This window comes from Elgaria multicarinata, chromosome 9 (assembly GCF_023053635.1).
Source record: "Elgaria multicarinata webbii isolate HBS135686 ecotype San Diego chromosome 9, rElgMul1.1.pri, whole genome shotgun sequence".
In the NCBI taxonomy this organism is placed as follows: Eukaryota; Metazoa; Chordata; class Lepidosauria; order Squamata; family Anguidae; genus Elgaria; species Elgaria multicarinata.
The window spans coordinates 12,496,101-12,517,358 of record NC_086179.1 but is presented as its reverse complement, the minus strand read 5'-3'; the positions used below and the strand labels follow the sequence as shown (position 1 = coordinate 12,517,358).

The 21,258-nt window shown below is 45.6% G+C and overlaps 1 protein-coding gene across 1 annotated transcript in view; it reads left to right on the top strand.

Moving 5' to 3' along the window:
- ABCC9 (ATP binding cassette subfamily C member 9) overlaps positions 1-21,258 on the top strand; it is a 115,495-nt gene that overhangs the window by 14,155 nt on the left and 80,082 nt on the right. The window contains exons 4-9 of the mRNA XM_063134760.1: positions 1,285-1,406; positions 5,369-5,535; positions 6,867-7,109; positions 11,006-11,278; positions 15,686-15,844; positions 19,632-19,787. Of these exons, the coding sequence (XP_062990830.1) occupies positions 1,285-1,406; positions 5,369-5,535; positions 6,867-7,109; positions 11,006-11,278; positions 15,686-15,844; positions 19,632-19,787 (1,120 nt within the window). The remainder of the gene's footprint in view (positions 1-1,284; positions 1,407-5,368; positions 5,536-6,866; positions 7,110-11,005; positions 11,279-15,685; positions 15,845-19,631; positions 19,788-21,258) is intronic.

Sequence of the window (21,258 nt, the reverse complement as noted above, 5' to 3'; positions counted from 1 at the left end):
ACTGGAGGGTGTCTAGTTGGGGAAGACAGTCCTAAAATAACAAAATGGTCGCTATTATGATGGAGGAGAACTGGAGAGGGGGTCATTTTCTGGAAACCCATTGAGAATCAACCCATGTTCTATCTCCATAGTCTTACCATGGGTTTTATTTCTTGGTCACATTAGTGTGTGACAAACAGAGGGAAACCTTGGAATGACATTTTGGATATGTTAAGTTAGATTCATGAAGTCAAAATGTAGGTTCATTTTTAACCATTACAACCCCTCCAAAACATGAATATATGTAAGCCATCAAAAATGCCACCCAGCGTAACTTCTCTGTGGCTCTCTCGTATAAGACTCTTCCATAAGATGTTCCTCTGGCTATTCATGCCTTGTAAAGAGCAAACACAGTAAGGAGAGCTTTCAAAGGTGCTGGATGGTTTAACAATGTAAGCAAACACCTCGCCAGCCTGAAGGAACATAACTGATTTATTATAATATCCATGTTATTCTAATATGCTTGTGACAGACAGTACTGCAGTTCTGACATTGCCTTGGTTAGCTATACACTAGTGATGTCCAGGCTGGGCTACCCTAATGTGTTCTATATGGGAACTTCAACTGGTGCAGATTGCAGCCACTTGAGTACTAGTGGGGATAGCCTTCCTTTTGGAATTTGCACTACTCTGCCTGGATGCATAAAGTTCTGTGAATTGTTTTTCCTTTACCCACATCCTGAAGGGGGAGTATCAACTCTTACAATTTTAAAACACACACACAACAAGCACTACCTGGTAACTTGGGCCTAATCTACCCCAAGCAGGATATTGCGCTATGAAAGCCGTATATAAAAGGCAGGAGCCACACTACTGCTTTATAGTGGTATTGAAGTGCACTGACAACTGTTGGGGCCCATTGACACAGACCATATACTGCTTTCATACCGCTTTCATAGTACTATATCCTGCTTGGTGTGGCTCCTGCCTTTTATGTACCGCTGTCATACTGCTTTCATAGTGCAATATCCTGTTTGGTGTAGATTAGGCCTTGGAGGCTCTTCTTAATCACCAGAAGTGAATAGGTTCATGGCTATGTCAAAGCTTGCTGTAAGTCTGGTCAGTATTATCATCCCCATATTATAGACGGTAGGGTTGAGATATACTGGCTTGCCTAAGTCTGGCTAGTAAATTCATTGCAGAGGGGAGATTTGAATCAGGGACTTCCCAGCTTAAAGTTCACCCCTTTAGCTCCTCTACTTTGCAATCTAGTCATATTTCTGATGTCACCTTTATTCCCATGTAGACAGTTAAATACTCGCCATCTGCATCTCTTCCTTCCTGCTATAATGGGATTTGTAGCTGCAACAACATCTATAGTGTATTACCACAATATTGAGACATCAAATTTTCCAAAACTACTTCTAGGTAAGTAGATAATTTTAATATATATATATATATATATATATATATATATATATATATGCATATTAAGAAAACTTTTAATGGAGTCCATTTGACCTTTATTTATTTTTGAAGCAATTTGGTGGTAACCTAAGAATGTTGTGAATGTTCTCCTTTAGGGAGGGAATGGCAAATAACCCCCTCCCCCCATGGTCCATATGTAGTGTGGGCTACAGATCAGAGGCCACATGTGACTGGTGTACATTCTCTAAATCAAGGGTCCAGAATTTCTTACAACATAAAGGCTGAATTCCATTTCAAAGAAGTTTTGCGCAGCCTCGGAACTAGGGTGACCATATTTGGGAAACCAAAAAAGAGGACACCTAGTGTGTGTGTGGGGAAGCAGCTTTCTGAGTCCTGCAGAAAGTACATTATTCCCCCGCCACCTTAAAGAACCTGATTGGTGTGGAGGAGGGGAAAAGTTTTCATTCTGCACCATCACCATCCACTCCAATTGGGGCCTTTTCTATAATGTCCACGAATGATCCACTTTCCCCTTTAAGACCTCAATTGGAGCTCGGGGTGGGGGAATGATGTGTCTCAAGAAAGCATGTCACTCCCTCCTGCCATGCTAATGACAGCCTTAAAGGGGAAGGTGTGTCATTCCAGGACATTATTGAAAATGATAGAAAATCCCCCCTGACACCATGGAAAGAACAAAAACCAGGACAAATCCGGGGAAATCCTGACAGTTGGTCACCCTACTCGGAACTAGATAGGGCTGAAGGTGAAAGGATCAAAAAGGCCAACATGTTTTAGCTTAAAGCTCTTACTAACTAAGCTTTAGGAGAAATATTTCGGCTCTTTAGGATGTGGAGGAAATTGCACAAAAGCCAGGAATCTATCAAATGATTGGCAGTTGGGATAAAGGGGCAGAGCCATGGGATGGAGGGCGGGGCCTGTGGCATTACCCCACAATTGAGTATCCTGTATGCATCTGGATTAGTATGTCTCGTGAGTATGGAATGTTAGAGCTGAGTGGGTGTGGTTTGTAACGTATTAGGTAGGGTGGGGGGAAGGAGTATATAAAGAGTGACTGAGGGAAGGAGGTTAGGTTGTTGGTGTTGGGTTGGTAGTTGTTGTTGGGAATGGAGATTGGAATTGTTTGTGGAGTGAGAGGAGATTAATTGCTAGGGATTTAGGATTGGTGTGAGGAGAGAGTGAGTGAGAGAGGTGGTTGTTGGAGAGTGGAGTTTAGATTAAGCAGGATTGGAAGCATTATATTTTTATTTAAAGCTTCTAACATTACAATAAACTTATTATTTTGTTAGCTACCAATTACCACGTGTCAGCTTGGCATTATTGACCTGCCTCACAGTTATCAAACACCCTCACCAGAATATACCCACAGTACATTTAAAAACAGATCCTATATTTAACCTGTTTCCCTCATAGCTAGGGGAAAGGTTTTATTTAACCCTCCCTCAGGTTTTCAAGTGGTGATGCTTGGCCTGAGAAGGGTTTATGTGTCGCAGGGCTATCTGGAGAAACCCAGAGGGAGGGAATAGATTGCAGGAGGAGTGGATTTGGCCCCTGTCATGCCCCTCCCCTTGGGTACCCTTCCCTGAGGCTATGGGTACATTTGATCTGTGTAAAAGACAGGTCTCTCCTTCCCCTTATACACACTCACACTCAGTTCGTTGAACACTGTTTGCCTCACTAGGCTTGACGGTTCCCTTAATACCGCTGCCACCAAAGAACCTTTATTTAACACCTTTGGTCTCACTGAGAGACGACCTATTTCTACCTCTTTTCTCCCTCTCTCAAAATACTAGAACCCAGGGTGGTTGGTGGGAGAGTCAGGACAGATAAAAGGAAGGACTTCTTCACACAGCGCCATAGTTAAATGATGGAATTCACTACTACAAGATGGAGTGACGGCCATCAATTTGGATGGCTTTAAAAGGGGGTTGGATAGATTCCTGGAGGAGGAGGCCATCAATGGCTACTAGCCCTGATGGTTAAGTGCTACCTCCAATATCCAAGGCAGTAAGCCTGTGTGCACCAGTTGCTGGGGAACATGGGTGGGAGGTTGCTGTTGCACCGTCTCCTGCTGGGTCACTGGCTGATGGCTGGATGGCCACTGTGTGAACCTGATTGCTGGACTAGATGGACCCTAGGTCTGATCCAGCTTGGCACTCCTTATGTTCTTATGAAAGATGTCACACTGTATGCTGTGAACTAAAGAACTTATAATTTATTATTTGCATATAAGATGGTAAAGAAGATTTATTTGTGTGTTCAATAAAAGCTCTGAAATCAACATTTTATTCATTCCTAGCCTAATCTTCCTCTATATCTACCCCAAAACAACAAGTGATCCCTGTACTCTCTAGCTCTAAACCCCAACTGCCTTATCTGACTCATCCCTATTTAAACCCCGCATACTCCACAATCTCCACCAATCATGCAGCAGCACGCCAACATTCCATTCACTCTCCCCCCACCCGCCTTAACTAACTTACCATATTAACTCTATCCAAAGGACATAAACAACATTACCATAAATTTTCATACCAACCTGTACCGTAACTCATATTACATAGCCAAACATCACAGGGCTTTGCTAGACCTACTGGGTGTTCCGTCGTTGAGGAGCGGTGAAAGCGGATTTTCCCGTTCAGCCGTGACGCCTCATGATCCACACCGTCCTTCGATTTGTGGCGGAAGTTTGCGCCGGTTGTGCTGCTGCCGGCGCGAGCACGGTTGCGCAGCCACACCGGCCTGATTTCCACGGCTTTTTTTTCGCTCACCGCACGGTTTGCGCAAGTCCGGAGGACCGCAAACAGCGCCGATCGCTTGCGCAGCTGTCAGCGATGCCGCCGCGGCACCGGCAGTGCCAGTGCCAGCTGAAGTGCTGCTGCTGCTGCTGCGTACCAGCCCCCTCAGGCTGGATGGAGGGGAGCCAGTTGCCATTGGTGGATGGCTCACAGGGGGCACGGCCAGCGAGCGCTGGTGCTGAGTGTCAACATTGATGCGGTCACTTCCTGATGGGGGTCGTGGTGGGTGTCATATGACCCGAGGTCAGTCATCTGCATGGGCACTCTGTGCCTACATCTCCCATCATGCCTCTGAAGTGTCGGCGGCGATGACCGCCTCTGTGCCCTCTCCCCCATCCCACGGAGCCAACCCACATCTGGCCGTAGGCATGGCAGCAGCCCAGAAACAGCTGTGCCCTCTTCCAGCTGCGTACCCACACCAACAGGCACACAGCCCTTCATGCCTGGACCGTCCCCCTCAGTCCCCGCTCGCCTTTACATCTTCGGCGCACCGTACAGCACCGCCATTATGCGGCCGCGGTGGCTGCCCACCGCGAGGAGTCACCAACTTCCCATGACTGTGGGACGCCCGCCTTTCCGAAAAGTGACCCACGCAAAGGTTGAAATAGGAAAAGCAGGTGCACATCCCCCACCCATCCCCCACACACCCCCAGCAGCACACCAGCCACTTTTCCAGTCCTCTGTTCCTGCGCAAACTGTCACTGGGGGAATAAAAAAAAAAGCCGCTCCGCTGCGCTGCCCCAGCTGGCGGACTGGGCACAAATAGCGGAGGCGGCTTGACTGAAGCCGCTGGCCACTCCCTTTAGCATGCCTTTTCCTGCCCAGTGCAGACCGCAGTGACCTCACATCCTCCCACACGTACTCTGAATTACCGCGCGCCGGCAGGAAAAGGCACACTAAAACTCACTTTTTTAAAGACGGGATAAAGAGGCTTCACCGCAGGATAACGACGGATCCTCGTGAACGTCATCTGGAAGCCTCGACGTGACTGCGGAAGGTAACGCGCGCTACAGCCTCGTCTAGTAACGCCCACAGTCCCCAGGTCTGAGGTTTTGCACTGGTACTCTAAATTTTGGATTGCTTGATGGTTAGAGGATAAATGATGCAAGTATGTAACTAACTGTTATTTATTTGTTTTATGCCAAGCTCTCTTTCTGTACTGGATCATGGCCTTTGTCACCAAAACCATCAAGCTGGTCAGATATTGCGAAAAAGGGATCTATTTTGGTCAGCTGCGTTTCTGCATCACCGGAATTATGGTTGTGCTCTACGGGCTGTTAATGGCAGTCGAGATCAATGTCATACGTGTGAGGGTATGTGTTTCTTGAATTATATTGCTTGGCAACTTTACAATGTTATCTACAAGCCACTGGCAAGTGGGGTAGTTTTGTTAAAGCTGGTTTATTTTAAAAATTTCTGTGCTGCTGTTCATTTCTCCCAACATTCTTGTCCTCTCGCTTTCAGTTCATGGAGTGTTTTCTTTTCGAATTCTAACCTATAGATTACTGATTTTGTCAAGGTTGCCCCTTGAGCAACTTTTTAAGGTTCTCTTGCCTCCTTAAGAGTCCCACTGTCCTACTTTTTACCTTCCCAGTAACATGGGGTTTAGTGCTGTAGATGTGGGGTAAGTGACACTTCAAACACTTCTGGTTTAACACAGAGTTTACTAGTGAATTAAAACAAGCAAATTACAATGAAAAGTATTTAGTCAATAGAGCTGAGTGATACAAAAGGCATTAAAAGGAAGTGAAAGTTGCAAAAAAATAAAAAAATAAAAATGAAAATCCTTTACCGTAGCTGCATTTAAACTTTTCCAGCTGCTTCTTTCTAATGCTCAAGTGTTTTCTGGCTCTGGCTCTAATTGGCTTTCTCCTCTTGTTTTATAACCTTGTCCCCCAAAACAGAAAGTACTGTTTGAACCTTAAAAGAAATGAAACTTAACCGGGGAAATGAAACTTAGCTGGGAAATGAAACTACTCCTCTTAGGGATAACCCCTCCCAACAGAAAATCCCAGTTCTCTAAATTTGACTTTATGACTTAGGCCTTAGCAAAACCTATCAGTCTAGCGGGATGGAGGGGTGAAGATCTCACGATTTTTTCATCGCGAGATCTCCCACTCAGTTCACACGCGGCATGCGATGACCTCAGATGGAGAGGCGGCGGCCCCACCATTTTTTTTTGTTAAAGGGACAGCAGCACACAAATGTTCATGCACAAAATGTAAGTGATTTTTTAAAAAAATAATTACTTTCCCCGTTCCCCCCACCCCACCCCCCATGGGCGCAGTGCTCCTGAGGAGCTCTGCGCCCTGTGTGTGGGTCCTGGCTCCTCGCAAGGAATTGCGAGGAGCCGGGACAAACTGCGGTGCCTGGCCACACGTTCCTCGGTCTCTGGCTCAGCCCAGGACTGTGGAAAAAACCATGCCTAAAGGGTAGGGCGCTAAGTCCTGGTTCACACGACACAAAAGCCATAATGTTTCACTCAAAATGATTAACAGCCATGGTCTAACGTGTTGTCTGAACAGGGTCACATAGTTGTTGTGCCACTGTGTCCTCCTAGGAGGTAGGGCAAAGTATTAATAAATACTTTATTAAAAAAATAATCACATGCCATTTAATATGTTCTGTGCTGTTTTATCCCCAGAGATATGTATTCTTCCCGAACCCACAAAAGGTAAAGCCTCCGGAAGATCTTCAGGATCTGGGCGTGAGGTTCCTCCAGCCCTTTGTCAACTTGCTGTCCAAGGCAACGTATTGGTGGATGAACACACTCATCATAACGGCCCACAGGAAGCCAATTGACCTGAAGGCGATTGGGAAACTACCAATAGCAATGCGAGCACTTACAAACTACGTCTGCTTGAAAGATGCTTACGAGGAGCAAAAGGTAATGGGTTGAACTGCCAGGACTTCTTATCCTTAAGTGTAGGGCAGTGGTTTATCAACTGCATTCCCCCTGGAACTGTGTTGTGCTTTCAAATTTGGCCTTACTGTTAGGGAAGTGACTCAGTGACATTTATTGGGATACCCCTAAAGGGCAGCAAAAAGAAAATTGAAAGTTTCAACAAAACAGACAAACAAAAACAAAAAAATGCAAGTGAAACTACATGCTTTAAAGGCCTGTGTTTCAAAAATTAAGGAAAAAGAAATAAAGTACACATAAATCTCCAAATCTCCAAGTATAAGTCCATTCGCGAATGGCGCTTATATACCAATCTTTCAAATGTTGCTCTTTAGTCCAAAAAAGCAATGAGCTTTTATCTTACCAGTACTGTAGTTTCAGTCTTTTAGCAATCAAGACAGTGTGAAAATTCTGTTTATGCTGACCTTGTGTTACATTCCAAGAAGCAGGTAGATAATTTAAGAGAGCATGTACATCAGTACATATTAAAGAGGATTCCAATACAAAGTTTACCCGTATGATAACATCCTCCCAAAAGAATGCAATGATTGGGCATTTCCAAAACATATGAATAAAAGAAGCATGAACTGTATTACACCTCCAACAATTAACTGAGTTAGACAAACCTTTATTAAAGAGACGTTGTGGTGTCAAATAGACCCGAAACAAAGGCTTTCACTGAATAAGTTGTAAGTCCATAGACATATCAGATCCAGACGCCAAAACGTTGATTAGACAAAATAGGACATTCCGATTCCCTGTTCCATTCCTGCTGAAGAACCCGTGTATCATATTTATTCACTGATAATAAGTATTTATAAATAATGTCAGTCATTGTCAGTCATAGCTCAGCTCTCCAGAGGTTCAGACAGAAGTCTTCTGCACTCCTACCTGGAGATTGAACCTGGGACTTTTAGTATCCAACCATATTCTCTACCATAGAGTACAGCTCCTTCATAAGCTGTAGACCTTTTAGTGTTGCAGGAGCCGCCCTTTGGAACATGCTTCCCATGAACACTAGGCAGGCATTTTCAGTCTTGATCTTTAGACCTCTGCTCAAGACCCACCTTTTCATGCGGTCTTGCTCTGAAGGATGACCCAGTCAGCAATGGTTACCATTGACTAGTGATTATTTTACTAGGTTTCTCTTGTTCTATTTATTTATCATTTGTGTAAACTGCTTTGATAGCCTACTGGAAAGCAGAATATAAATCAATGTAATAAATAAATAAGAAATAAATAATGATAACACATCTTTCTTCCATTGTGGCAGTACATATGGGGTTCACTAGGTAGCCTCTCATCCAAGCATTGACCAGACCCAGATCTCCTTAACTCACCAAAGCTGATGCATCAGGTCAGACCAAGGATTCCTTAATGAGAAGATCAGTAGTGGTGGATAAGTTCTCCCCTTCCCTTCAAAACAGCTTGTCCGCCACTCCTGATCGTCCCCTGCAGGGGAAAGATGGTTATAAGAAGAGCCCTGCTGGATCAGACTGAAGGTCCATCTAGTCCCTGCTCACACTGTGGCCAACCAGCTGTCTTATAGTGTTGTCTTAGTTCATGTGGGAGCAAGAAGAGGCAACAAGACATACAAATGCAAGAAAACAATGTTATTTTAAACACAGAAGTCCTTTAAAGATGTTTATATGAACAATATTGTTTTATCATCCTCTCATCTTTCTTGTGTGACCATAGGGCAGGGCCGGCCTCAGGAATCAGGCCTCCCCTGAGTGGTTCCCAGTAGGCTTTGCTCACCCAGTGATGGTGGGGCCAACACTACTCAGTTTAGGAATGGGTGGCCCACATTTTAATTTCCCCGATACCCCTGATGTAGCATTATTCCAGGGCGACTGAACGAATAAACAACAATACTAAAATAGCGGCCAGTAGGTCTTCAAGCTCATATTAGGTCAGTTAAAGAAAAAAGAAAAGAAAGGAACCATCAGCAGGTATGGGAACATTCTGCAACTTATGATCCAGCACAGCTCAAGGCCTGAAGAAGCTGTTAACTTATGTCATTGTTTATGCTAGGGCTGTAGACTCAACCGTAGGGATCTGGATAGCTATAATTCATGTATTGCCGGCTCATAAGGTTCCAGTGAAGAGCAGGATTAAATCAAATGGTTCCTGTCTGAAACGGAACAGAGACAGCCATGAATGCATTCCTTCCCGACATAGAACACCGGTGCCTGCTCTTCCCAGAAGCCTTTTATCACACTTTAGTGAAAGATGTTCAACATGAGTCTGGCTGAGTTCTCCACCGCAACGTTGCGTCTGACATAGCTTAACAGGCACCTCCAAGGAAAGAGTTCTTAAGTAGCAGGACTGGGGGAAAGATCTCTGCCTGGCATGTTTGTTTATTTTGATATTTATACTCAGAGTCCTCATCCCCAACCCACCATAGCATACAGGAACTCTCTTCAAGCTTTCAAATGCAGAGGGGATCCTGCTAAGGGTGACCATATGGAAAGGAGGACAGGGCTCCTGCATCTTTAACATGTGTATAGAAAAGGGCATTTCGGCAGGTGTCGTTTGTATGCATACAGCACGTGGTGAAATTCCCTCTTCATCACCATAGTTAAAGCTGCAGCAGCCCTGCCCAGAGTAACTAAGTACAAAAGAGGTCAGGACTCCTGCATCAAGAGGTCAGGCCCTATCATTAAGCAGAGTGAAGCAGTCACCTTAGGCGGCAAATGATGGGAGGCGGCAATGGAGTGTTGGAGGAGAGAGCTGTGGGCCGCATGGCACCTACGTTAGCCTGCAGCCTTCAGGGGCAGTGGAGGATACTGCCCCATTATCAGTGTTGAAGAAAGATCCATCTGCCAGTCCAGTTAAAACTGCAGGAGATAGTCTAGAGTGACAAGATTCAAAAGAAGGCAGGGCTCCTGCAGCTTCAACTGTTGTGAGGAAGAGGGGATTTCACTCAATGCTGCATGCATACAAATGACACCTACGGAAATTCCCCTTTTCAATACAACTGATAAAGATACAGGAGCCCTGTCTTCCTTTCCATACCGTCACCCTAATCCTGCTACCTTCCCCATGTTCGTTCTGCATATTATTATTATTATTATTATTATTATTATTATTATTATTATTTATTTATTTATTTATTTATATAGCACCATCAATGTACATGGTGCTGTACAGAGTAAAACAGTAAATAGCAAAACCCTGCCGCATAGGCTTACATTCTAATAAAATCATAATAAAACAATAAGGAGGGGAAGAGAATGCAAACAGGCACAGGGTAGGGTAAACAGGCACTGGGTAGGGTAAACAGGCACAGAGTAGGGTAAACAGGCACTGGGTAGGGTAAACAGGCACTGGGTAGGGTAAACAGGCACAGGGTAGGGTAAACAGGCACTGGGTAGGGTAAACAGGCACAGGGTAGGGTAAACAGGCACTGGGTAGGGTAAACAGGCACTGGGTAGGGTAAACAGGCACAGGGTAGGGTAAACAGGCACTGGGTAGGGTAAACAGGCACAGGGTAGGGTTAGGGTTAGGGTTAGGGTTAGGGTTAGGGTAAACAGGCACTGGGTAGGGTAAAACTAACAGTATAAAGTCAGAACAAAATCAAGTTTTAAAAGCTATAGGAAAAAGAAAAGTTTTTAGCTGAGCTTTAAAAGCTGCGGAATGAAATCTCGGAAAGGGCTTTTGAGAGCTGCTTGAGTGAAATGTGTTGGAACTCATTGCGAAATGCAAACCAGGCCAATATATCCGGAAGAAGGCATTCAGTTGGGGTAACATGCGTATATTCAGATTATTTCATGTTAATCAAGTTGATTTTTTAAGAGAAGCATAATTTTTTTTTAAAAAAAAAAGACAAACTTATTTTATCAAATTGACTTTTTTATCCACTCTCTTTCCTTTTCCAGAAAAAAGTGGCTGACCATCCGAATCGCGTCCCCTCCATCTGGCTAGCTATGTATCGGGCTTTTGGGCGGCCGATCCTTCTCAGCAGCACGTTCCGTTATTTAGCTGACCTTTTGGGGTTTGCTGGACCACTCTGCATTTCTGGCATCGTTCATAGTTTCTCCAGTGACACCTCAAACAATGAGACCTTATTCAACAACACCTCATTCATTGACACCTCAGACAATGAGACCTTACTCAGCGACACCTCATTCAATGCCACCAAGACCTCTAGTGTAAGTGAGCAATGATGGCACCCCTAACGGTGTCCATGTGGGTGATGCTTTTGTATTGCTCCCAGTCTCCATCCATCTTTCTTTTCATAACTGTATTTACAAGGGAGCATTTGTGATTGTGTCCGTTCAAGAAATCTATCAGAGAACCAAATAACTGTACTGTACGTTCAACCAATTTAACAAGAGTTAATCCGGCATAAATTCAGGAAGGTTAACCTAAGTCAATAAAGACAATAGGCATGTCTACACAATGCCTATATCCCAGGATAGTCCTTGGGTCATCCCTGTGTGTCCACATGACACACAGGGGATCCCGGGGGCAACCTGGGATGAGCAAGGACTTATCCCAGGATATCAGGAACCGTGGAAAACCCGACTTTTCTGCAGTTCCGGGACCATCCTGCAGAGTGTGATCATGGGGCTGCTGCCGCCAGGTTGTCCCATCCTCCTTGTGAGTAGCGGGGAACTTGAAGTGGGCACAGAGCTGCACATCGGCAGTCCGTGCCCATCGGGGGTGGGGGGTGGGGAGCAGGGTCTGGTTGTTGTTGTTTTTTACTTTTTGTGGTGGAACACAAGTGCGCACCTCTCGTTTTTTTTTAAAAAAAATGGCAGCTACAATGTCCTTCCAGGATGTTGTGCGGCCATGAAGACACCCAGAGAGCATTGCAGAAGCCGTTAAGTCCGCGATCCTCCCCCTACAGCATTGTGGTGTAGACATGTCCTGTGTCTAGGTGAGAGTTGGCTCTAGGCATGGTGATTGCATGGAAACCTATGCTGTGGTACTACTCTAGCCAGCCTCGAGGGGACAAAACCAAGATCCAAAGTTAGTCACGCTAAAGTCCCATTGAAATTAATGGGACATACATGAATCACAATTGATTTTTGTCCTATTGATTTCAATGGGGCCTAAGTGCAACTAATTTAACTGTTTCTGAATATGAGGATGGTGCTGTTCTCAATCTTCTTTTTCCATCTGCCTTAGATGTGGCCACCAGCAGAATGGAAATTTCAGGAGGGAAGTAGGTTTTCTTGTAACTTCTGCCAACTGGACTGGAAATATCTCTCCGCTCCCACCCACCCAGTCTGTATTTTGGTACAAAATGAACTTGTTTCCAAAGAAATAAACAAAATAAGTAAGGCAGCCCTCTGTTCTTTCACCTTCAACTTGTGGGGTGGAAAATCCTGGTTGTGGTCAAGTTTCAGCAGTTCTTTTCCTACAATATCTGGGCTATCTCTCTCTGTATAAAATGCTAAGGCAACACGTGGCAATGCATGGTGTGAAGGTTCTGTGCAATGACACACTGGAGGTTCTGAGCTATGAGAAGAACTTTGTTCACTGTTGGTTCCGAGCTATGAGAAGAACTTTGTACGGCTAAGCAACAGGTTGTATTAATATAGCTGGGAGTGGCTGAGAGGCAGGGAGGGAGCAGGGGGTAGTGTCTGGAAATGGGGGAGTCCAATGGATTCCCAGTTGCCGCACGACCGGGTTATCTGGGTGCCCACAGAAAAGCTGGAAAAATATGATACTGAGCAATAAAGTACTATTCTGCACGAGTCAAACTAGTTTATTTTATATTACTATAGAAGCCAATTGGACTTTTAACTTGTGAGTCAGGGGGGCTATATAACAGGAGCTGAGCCTGTTTCTTACCCTCAGCCATGGATGTAAGTTATGCAAGCAAAGGATGAAAATAAAGTGCAATTGTCATTTAATGTCAATGATTTGAAAATATACATACATACAAATGCTGAAGAGAAATCCTGACCCATTTTGGACTAGATAAAAAGTTTTTTTGGGGGGGGGGCAATAGAAATCTTTGTGGCATATGGGACTTGATTTCAGTTAAAGAACGGTTAGATATAGGGCCAGACTACATGTTATTCATGTTGTTGTTGTTGTTGTTTTTAAAAGTGCTTAAACTGGCGACTTTTATTTTGAATAAAAAGTAACCATGGAGCCCCGATCCAGAATGTGCTCTTGATCTAGACTAGGCCCCGTGCCAGTTTCTGGCTCAAAATGTCCCCTTCCAAAGCTGATACTTGCCCCTGAAGGAGCTGTTTATTGTAAACAGCACCTTTGCGTTAAATAGCTGGGGTTGAGGGGAAACTATCTGCAGGGAAACAGCGTAGTGTAATTCTTGGATCAGGAGTGACTTCACATTAAAAGGAGCCAGTTTAAGGCCTTAGCTAGACCTACTTTCTATCCCACAATGGAGGAGGGAAGATTTCGCAGTGTGATTAACGCGAGATCCCTCCTACGTTTACATGTAAGGCGCGACGACCTCAAGAGGAGAGGTGTCGCGCCCGCCATTTTTAAAATATTTTTTGAAGAAGACGGAGGGCCTTCCTAGACGAGGCCTTAGCGCTCCTTCTGACCCGGCTTCCCTGCTGTGCGTCCAGATGACGCACAGGGGAATCCAGAGACAGGCCGCGCTGAGGCCTGGTCTTACGCACCATAAGCCAATGCGCTTATGGCGCGCTTTTTCCCCAGCTCCGGCCTCGGGCTGGGGCTGGGGAAAGTGTGGAGACTTCCGTGGCTTTTCGCGGCTCCTCGCTTACTCGCGAGGAGCCGCGGAGAGCCGTGGACCTGGCACAGCGCTCATAGGAGCGCTGTGCCCATCGGCGGGGGGGGGGGGCGAAGGATGGCAGGGGCAAGGATGGGAGGGTGGGTGGCACGGGGGGAGGGCGGGTGCGATCGCGCCGCCACCGCCCAAGCAAGCAGGCGAGCGGTGCTTGCCCGGGCAATGCCGCCCCAACCCAGGCATTGCCCGGGCAAGCGCCGCTCACCTGCTTGCTCGGGCAGCGGCGGCGCAATCGCACCCGCCCTCCCCCTGTGCCACCCACCCTCCCATCCTTCGCCCCCCCCCCCCCCGTTTTAAAAAAATAAGTCAAAAAGCCACTTACCATCTCCGGAGTCTTCAGGCCAAACGCGGCCCCTTTAAACAAAAACGAAAAAAATGGTGGACGACGCAAGGCTTCCGTCCTCCCTGCATCTCCGCCGTCTGGAAGCCTGGGGGAGGCGCGCTAACGGTAGCGCGCCTCCGCCCCACCTCCCTGCCGGTGTAAGCCGGCAGGTCTAGCAAGGCCCGGAGTGCACGAACGGTCGTGCGCAAAGGTATGTTTTTTTTAAATTTTAACTTAATTTCCCTGCTCCCCCCACCCTACCCCCGATGGGCGCAGCTCCTGGCTCCGCGTGAGCAATTGCGCGGAGCTGGGTCAAGCCGTGGCAACAGGCCATGCGTTCCGGGTCTCGGGCTCAGCCCAGGACCATGGGAAAAGTGGGCCTAAAGTGGAGGGCGAGATCCCAGGGCAAGAGAGGGATCATCCCTCCCTGATCCTGGGATCCCCTGTGCATCATGCGGACGCACAGGGACGATCCCAGGGGATCACCCCGGGATTTCGCCCAGTTTAGCTAAGGCCTATGCCAGGTCTCCCCCTCACCTTTTTTAAAAAAGGAATGAATAGTGTAACATGTAGTTTGGCTCTAAGAGTTAAACTAGATGCAACAGTGTCAGCCATTTTTGTTTAGTCATGTGTACGCCCCATTCACATGTATAAAGTGGGATGTGGGGGTCTGACTTTAAGGGGAGATGGGGCAAAGGAAACTTCACTCTCCAGCACCTTATGTCCTGCTTTCTGTCACTTTAGCACTTTTTTCTCCTGTCCTGGCTCCAATACAAGAAGTTATTAGCTGAGCTGAGGAGAAAAGTGCCAGAAGCGATGAAATTGAGTGCGATAAGGGCGGGCGGCATTCAGTTCCCATCACCCATGCCCCCCTTTTGATGGGCCTGCCCATCGTTTTACATGTGAACCGGGCAGACCCATAACGAGATGGCTGCTCCTTCTTTTACTTCAGGTTTGACCCTTATTCTGAATAAGGGTCACTGAAGTCCTTCAGATCTCCCACTGAAGAACTTATTCTGTTCAAAAAGTGGATTACTGCTGATTTTGATCGTGTAACGGCATACTTTACTATTTATCACGAACTGCTTTGAGAACTAGTTAGACAAAAGCAACAGATGATGGTGATAATGATGATTCTCTTGCACCATGTTAAAACAAAGAAATGATGCATTTTTCTTAATTCCGTTTGTATATTCATATTCAAGTTTATGTAGATTTTAGCTTCATTCCTATGCCTGCTTATCCGTAAGCACCGCTGAACTCAATAGGGCTTACTTTTAAGTAGGCATGTATAGCATTGCATTGTAACGGTGCAATTCTATGCCTGTCTAGACAGAAAAAGCCCTACATGTCCCAAAACTCCCAAATGGTGGGACTTTTTTTTTCCGAAAGAAGTATAGGATTGTGACCTGAATTGACTAAGATTCCTTTAATTGGGTGACTTGTTGCTGGGCTAGAGCTCCCAAAACTTTCTGAAATTTTCTCTTTCCTTTTGTTCCCAAGGTTTCTATAGAGCCATTCCTCACTTCAAGCGATTTCCTCAAAACCAATTATGTCTTGGCCGTCCTCCTCTTCCTCGCCCTCATCTTGCAAAGGACATTTCTCCAGGCCTCCTACTACGTTACCATAGAAACAGGCATCAATCTACGCGGGGCTTTACTGGTGAATAAAGACGTGACTTCATTGGCTTGCATGCTGTGAAATAAGGGCTTTGAACAATTCATCCTTTTGCTTAATTTGCTCTTTGCAGAAAACTACAAGCAAAGCTAGAGTAGGATAAAAGACAGACCAGCAGAGAGCTGATAAAACCGTTCATACACAGGACCAAACAAACACTATTAATCTTTTCGCTGGCATTAAGTAGTAACTTCTTCGGTATTTCTCATGCATCACAGCAGTGGTGAGGGACCTGTTTATTTGTTGCTCATTCCCATGCTGCTGCTATAATGTTTAAAGGTCCAGCATCATGAGTGTGTGTGGGTAGGATGGCAATTGTGTGCATCCTTCACACATAGAATCAGAGAATAGTAGACTTGGACTTGAAGGCCTACAAGGCCATCGAGTCCAACCCCCTGCTCAATGCGGGAATCCACCCTACAGTATACTTGACAGATGGTTGTCCAGCTGCCTCTTGAATGCCTCTAGTGTGGGAGAGCCCACAACCTCCCTAGGTAACTGGTTCCATTGTCATACTGCTCTAACAGTCAGGAAGTTGCCTTTCCAATACCAGGTCTTTAAACTAAGGTTGGGTACCATTTGTATCCAGCCCCTCAGCCCTCCCCACAAAAAGCTTCCAAAACAGCTTACATGCAATCAATAACACAAGACAGTCCCTATCCATAGTGTTACAATCTAAAAAGACACGACACATAAGGAAAGAGCGATGGGAAGGCAAGAGGACAAAAATGAACTAATCTTTCGGTAGGCCTGGTTCCCCTCTCATCACCCTCTGTTACAGCTTACTGGAATGGCTGGTGGTGGTGACAGTTGAGGGAAAAAGAGCCTTCAAAAATGTGGGGTGATATAGGTGAATTCTGGGGGGCAGGCGAATGTCACATCTCTTTCAGGGGGGCAGTACTTACATTTTGATGCGGTGGAAGAAGGATGGAGAGCCAATGTGGTGTAGTGGCTAAAGTGTCAGACTGGGAGTCGGGAGATCCGGGTTCTACTCCCCACTCGGCCATGGAAGCTCACTGGGTGACTTTGGGCAAGTCACAGACTGTCAGCCCAACCTACCTCACAGGGTTGTTGTTGTTGTTGTGAGGATAACACAACAACATGTTGTGTTGTTGTTGTGAGGAGTAGGATTATGTTTGCTGCCTTGGGTTCCTTGGAGGAAAAACGGTGGGATATAAATGCAATAAATAAATAAATAAATAAATAAATAAATAAACTAACTTTCGTTCTTTTTTAAAATTGAAATCAAGGCTTTACCACTAGAGATGTCGGAGCAGTCTGACTGGGGTGGAGTTTGACAAGCTCTTGTTGGCTCACACCCCCCCCCCCCAAAGTCTATTCTGTCTCCTGCCAGGTGGCCCAACTTGGCGCACAACAAGTTGGTCCAGCTGGTTGTCGTGTGCATGCCCGTTCCCTCCGGCATTCACACATGCTGGCAAACTGACGTGAGACACTCACATCAGTGAGACTTCTTTTTATTGAGGAAATCTCACGGTAACAGGCTGAATGGTTACACACTCCAAAAACACACTTAAAGCTGAGTGATGGTCAGAATGCTTTAGGCTCTATTCTTCAGGCAATTACAAAGTGGGGGGGGGAGAATACTTAAAAGTCTTAACAAACCACCCCCAGGGAGCTAGTCCAAACGTGGCCACACGTGGGTAACTCAGGGAACATGGTGAAAGCTTAAAGAAGATCACGGGTAGGGTAGAATCCCAGGGACAGGAATCCCATGCTTTGTGTTTAGCACTGGCAATCCCTGCCACTTGAGTCTAACAGAGAGAAAGTTCATGCACCAGTCAAATCCCAGCCTGCCGTACACTGAGCTATTATTATTTTTATTATTATTATTATTATTATTATTATTATTTTATTTATTTATTTATATAGCACCATCAATGTACATGGTGCTGTACAGAGTAAAACAATAAAATAGCAAGACCCTGCCACATAGGCTTACATTCTAATAAAATCATAATAAAACAATAAGGAGGGGAAGAGAATGCACCAAACAGGCACAGGGTAGAGTAAAACTAACAGTATAAAAATCAGAACAAAATCAAGTTTTAAAAGCTTTAGGAAAAAGAATTTCTTTTAGCTGAGCTTTAAAAGCTGCGATTGAACTTGTAGTTCTCAAATGTTCTGGAAGAGCGTTCCAGGCGTAAGGGGCAGCAGAAGAAAATGGACGAAGCCGAGCAAGGGAAGTAGAGACCCTTGAGCTGGCCCAGTAGGCATGATCACAGGGAAGGGAATATCTCAGGTACAAGAACTCCCCTGCATGTAACATTAGCTCTGGGGGAGCTCTCTGTCACCTGAGTCAGACCACACACACACAATCCACAGCAAATGCAAGTTCAAGTCTATGAAAAACCTTACAATCCTTTTCATGGCAAAGTCTTTAGATTTCTAAAGTCCAAATAGCAGAGCGTCCATGTGCAGAGTGCTTTCGAAGTCCTAAGCAGAGATAGAATCCAAGCAAGAGAGATTTCAGGCCTTGCCTCGAGAGATGAAACCTAGCAAAACTTCTGGCTTTGCTACCCCGCTTATAAGCCTGTTCAAAGCCGCTTGACAGACAGGTCTTCTGACCTGTAAACTATGCTTATGTGCCAAGCAGGCGGGACTGCACAACTCACTAAGGTGACACTACTATCTGAGTTACTCTTTTAATAAGTGAGCCCCCACCTTTCCAAAACACTCCCAAGTTCCCAGAGAACCTTTAGAGCGTTAAATGCGCAATAAAGAGTGAGAGAACTACTCCCTATAGGAACTTTTGACACAGACCTGCTTGCACAGACATTCCAAAACTATTCCTAATAAATCTATGTACATTCAACAAGGCCTCCAGCCTTGTTGAAGACATACATATGACACTGGTGGACTTTCTGTATATTATTATTATTATTATTATTATTATTATTATTATTATTACATTTTAAACGTTTGCGCAAATTACAACCAGAAATTTGCACAACTTGCGTAAATTACAGCTATAATCTTCCCCAATCATGCAAATTTGCAACTGAAATCTGTGCAAATAGTGCCCTCAGATGCCACATTGGGGATCCCATTTGTGTAAATGGCGCCCAAGGATGCTACATTGGGAAAATGGGAATTTTAGGAAGGGGGGGGCACGAATAATTTCTCAGATTTTATGAAAAAGCCCACAGCTCGGCTTGCAAATAGAAGCCGAGTTGGAAGCTCCGGAGAAATCTGATGATTTCCCTGTGATGGCCATCCCACTTACTTCCACTTCAGGTGGCAGCTTTGCTCTTGAAAGCAGCCATGCTACATTCCTGGGCCATTCCGGTGCTTCTGGGAATTATGCTATGTCATCACTGCACATTGCGGGAGCGTCTGGTACCCGGGGCCTCGGATGAAGGGACGCTCTACTCAGCCAAACACAAAACCATCTCAGTGACAAGATCATAGGGCCCCTTTAATTCTGGAGGCACAAATGGGTAAGACTGTGCAGTCTGACTGTAGACAACTAGAATGTTTTCTGAACTTAGGAAAAAACTGTGCACATAAGTCCTGTAGCACATATTTTAACATGACCGGAAATGTATGGAATGGATTCCTTCCTAGTAATTGAATTCATCCCAAGTGGCTTAATTTACGATAGGCCCAATGGGAGCTACAGTGATCCTGTGGGGCATCCTGAAATGAGTTCTTTTGTAGGGCATAGGATGATTCTCTTGTGTTGCAATGGGCTCATGCTAAGCGCACTGAAATGCATGCTGTCCGTTGACGGTTTGCTTGCTTCTTTTCCCAGGCGATGATCTATAACAAGATCCTGCGACTTTCCACATCCAACTTGTCTATGGGAGAGATGACCCTGGGGCAGATCAATAACTTGGTTGCCATAGAAACAAATCAACTCATGTGGTTCTTGTTCCTGTGTCCCAACCTATGGGCTATGCCCGTTCAGGTACAGCATTGAAGTAAGGGCCTAATTTTTGGAAGACGCAACAGATTTAATTTAATTTAATTGCAAACCACCACCACCCATGCATTACAGAATCTTAACGAACTATGGTACCTTAGGAGAAGGCCCCAAGCAAATGCTCAGCAGGTTCAGCGCCAGGTTTGATCCTTATATCTCCGTTAAAGGATCTCTGGCAGCAAGGAATGAAATTGCACATTATTAAATACAAGATGAGGGCTAGCACCGTCATGAATGAGTTTCCCATCTCCACTACCAATGTGTTCTTGTCCCCTTGCAGTTGCCATGGAAAAAACAGTGGTGGCTGCTTCCCAAGGTTGCAAATGTGACTTTGGGGAGAGGACAATGGGGGCATTCCAGTGGGTGTGGGGTGGAGGAGAGGCCAGAATATGCCCTATTCCAGTGGTCTTCAAGTTGTCCAGATCCGAGATCCATCTAGGACTCCCAACCTGCAACATGAGACCCACTTTCACAATTGCCCAACGTGGTGGCAACCGCTTTGCCGCAACCCATTTGGACTGGTCTTGAAATCGCTTTTGGGTCACAACCCACCAGTTGAAGACCACTGATCTATTCTATGCCCCCTCCAGCACTGGAACTACCCTGCCAGCATGAACCCACTAAACAAGCTCAGAGCCCCCCTTGTAGAAACATTTTAAAAGGAAGACAGAGAGGTGAAAATCATTTTTGTGGCTTGTCCCACCCTGCCAGCAGCATCCTCTCCTGGCATGAATACTTGGAAGGTATGTTTGGCAGGTGGCAACCCAATTGGATTGTGCTCTTAAGCAATTAACAGCAATAGAATCCCTAACAAGTAAAAAATTCAAGGAACCACCATTATTCGTTTCCTAAACAACAATATTTTGATCCTCTAAAGTCTGGAAAAGACAGGGTCAGGCAGGCTTCTCTATGCAGCGGGTTCCACAGGTAGGGTACCACCATGGAAAAAGGCCTGAACTTGAAAAGTTTCCATCTCTAGCTCTACAAAAGGGAACACAAAACAGGAGCCCCTATGAATTATGCTGCTGATCAATAGATTGATCATTATCACCACTACAACTTGGTCATCAAGGTTTCATCATGAGGATAGCTGCTGTTGCTGCTGTATCCAAAATTTGTACATGCCCATGACAGCTCATAGGCGTGCACAAGGGGTGTGCCCGGTCTGCCCAGGCACACCCTAATGTTTCAAGCAATAAGCACTGAATTGAGGAGACCATTGAGTAGGGATTCAGAGGGGAATCAAGACACAGTGAGAACAGTCCTCTGGCTGCTCTGTTGCCACTACCCCCAACGGCACGCTATTGCTCCTGGCAGCAGGAGCGAAAAGGAATCACTCTCCTGGGAGCCACACTTCAAAAAGGCCAGGAGGAGGGACCCCAAAGGCTAATATTTAAAATTAAATATTTAAAATCTCTTCAGTGGCTGCCAATTAGTTTCCGGGCGAAGTATAAAA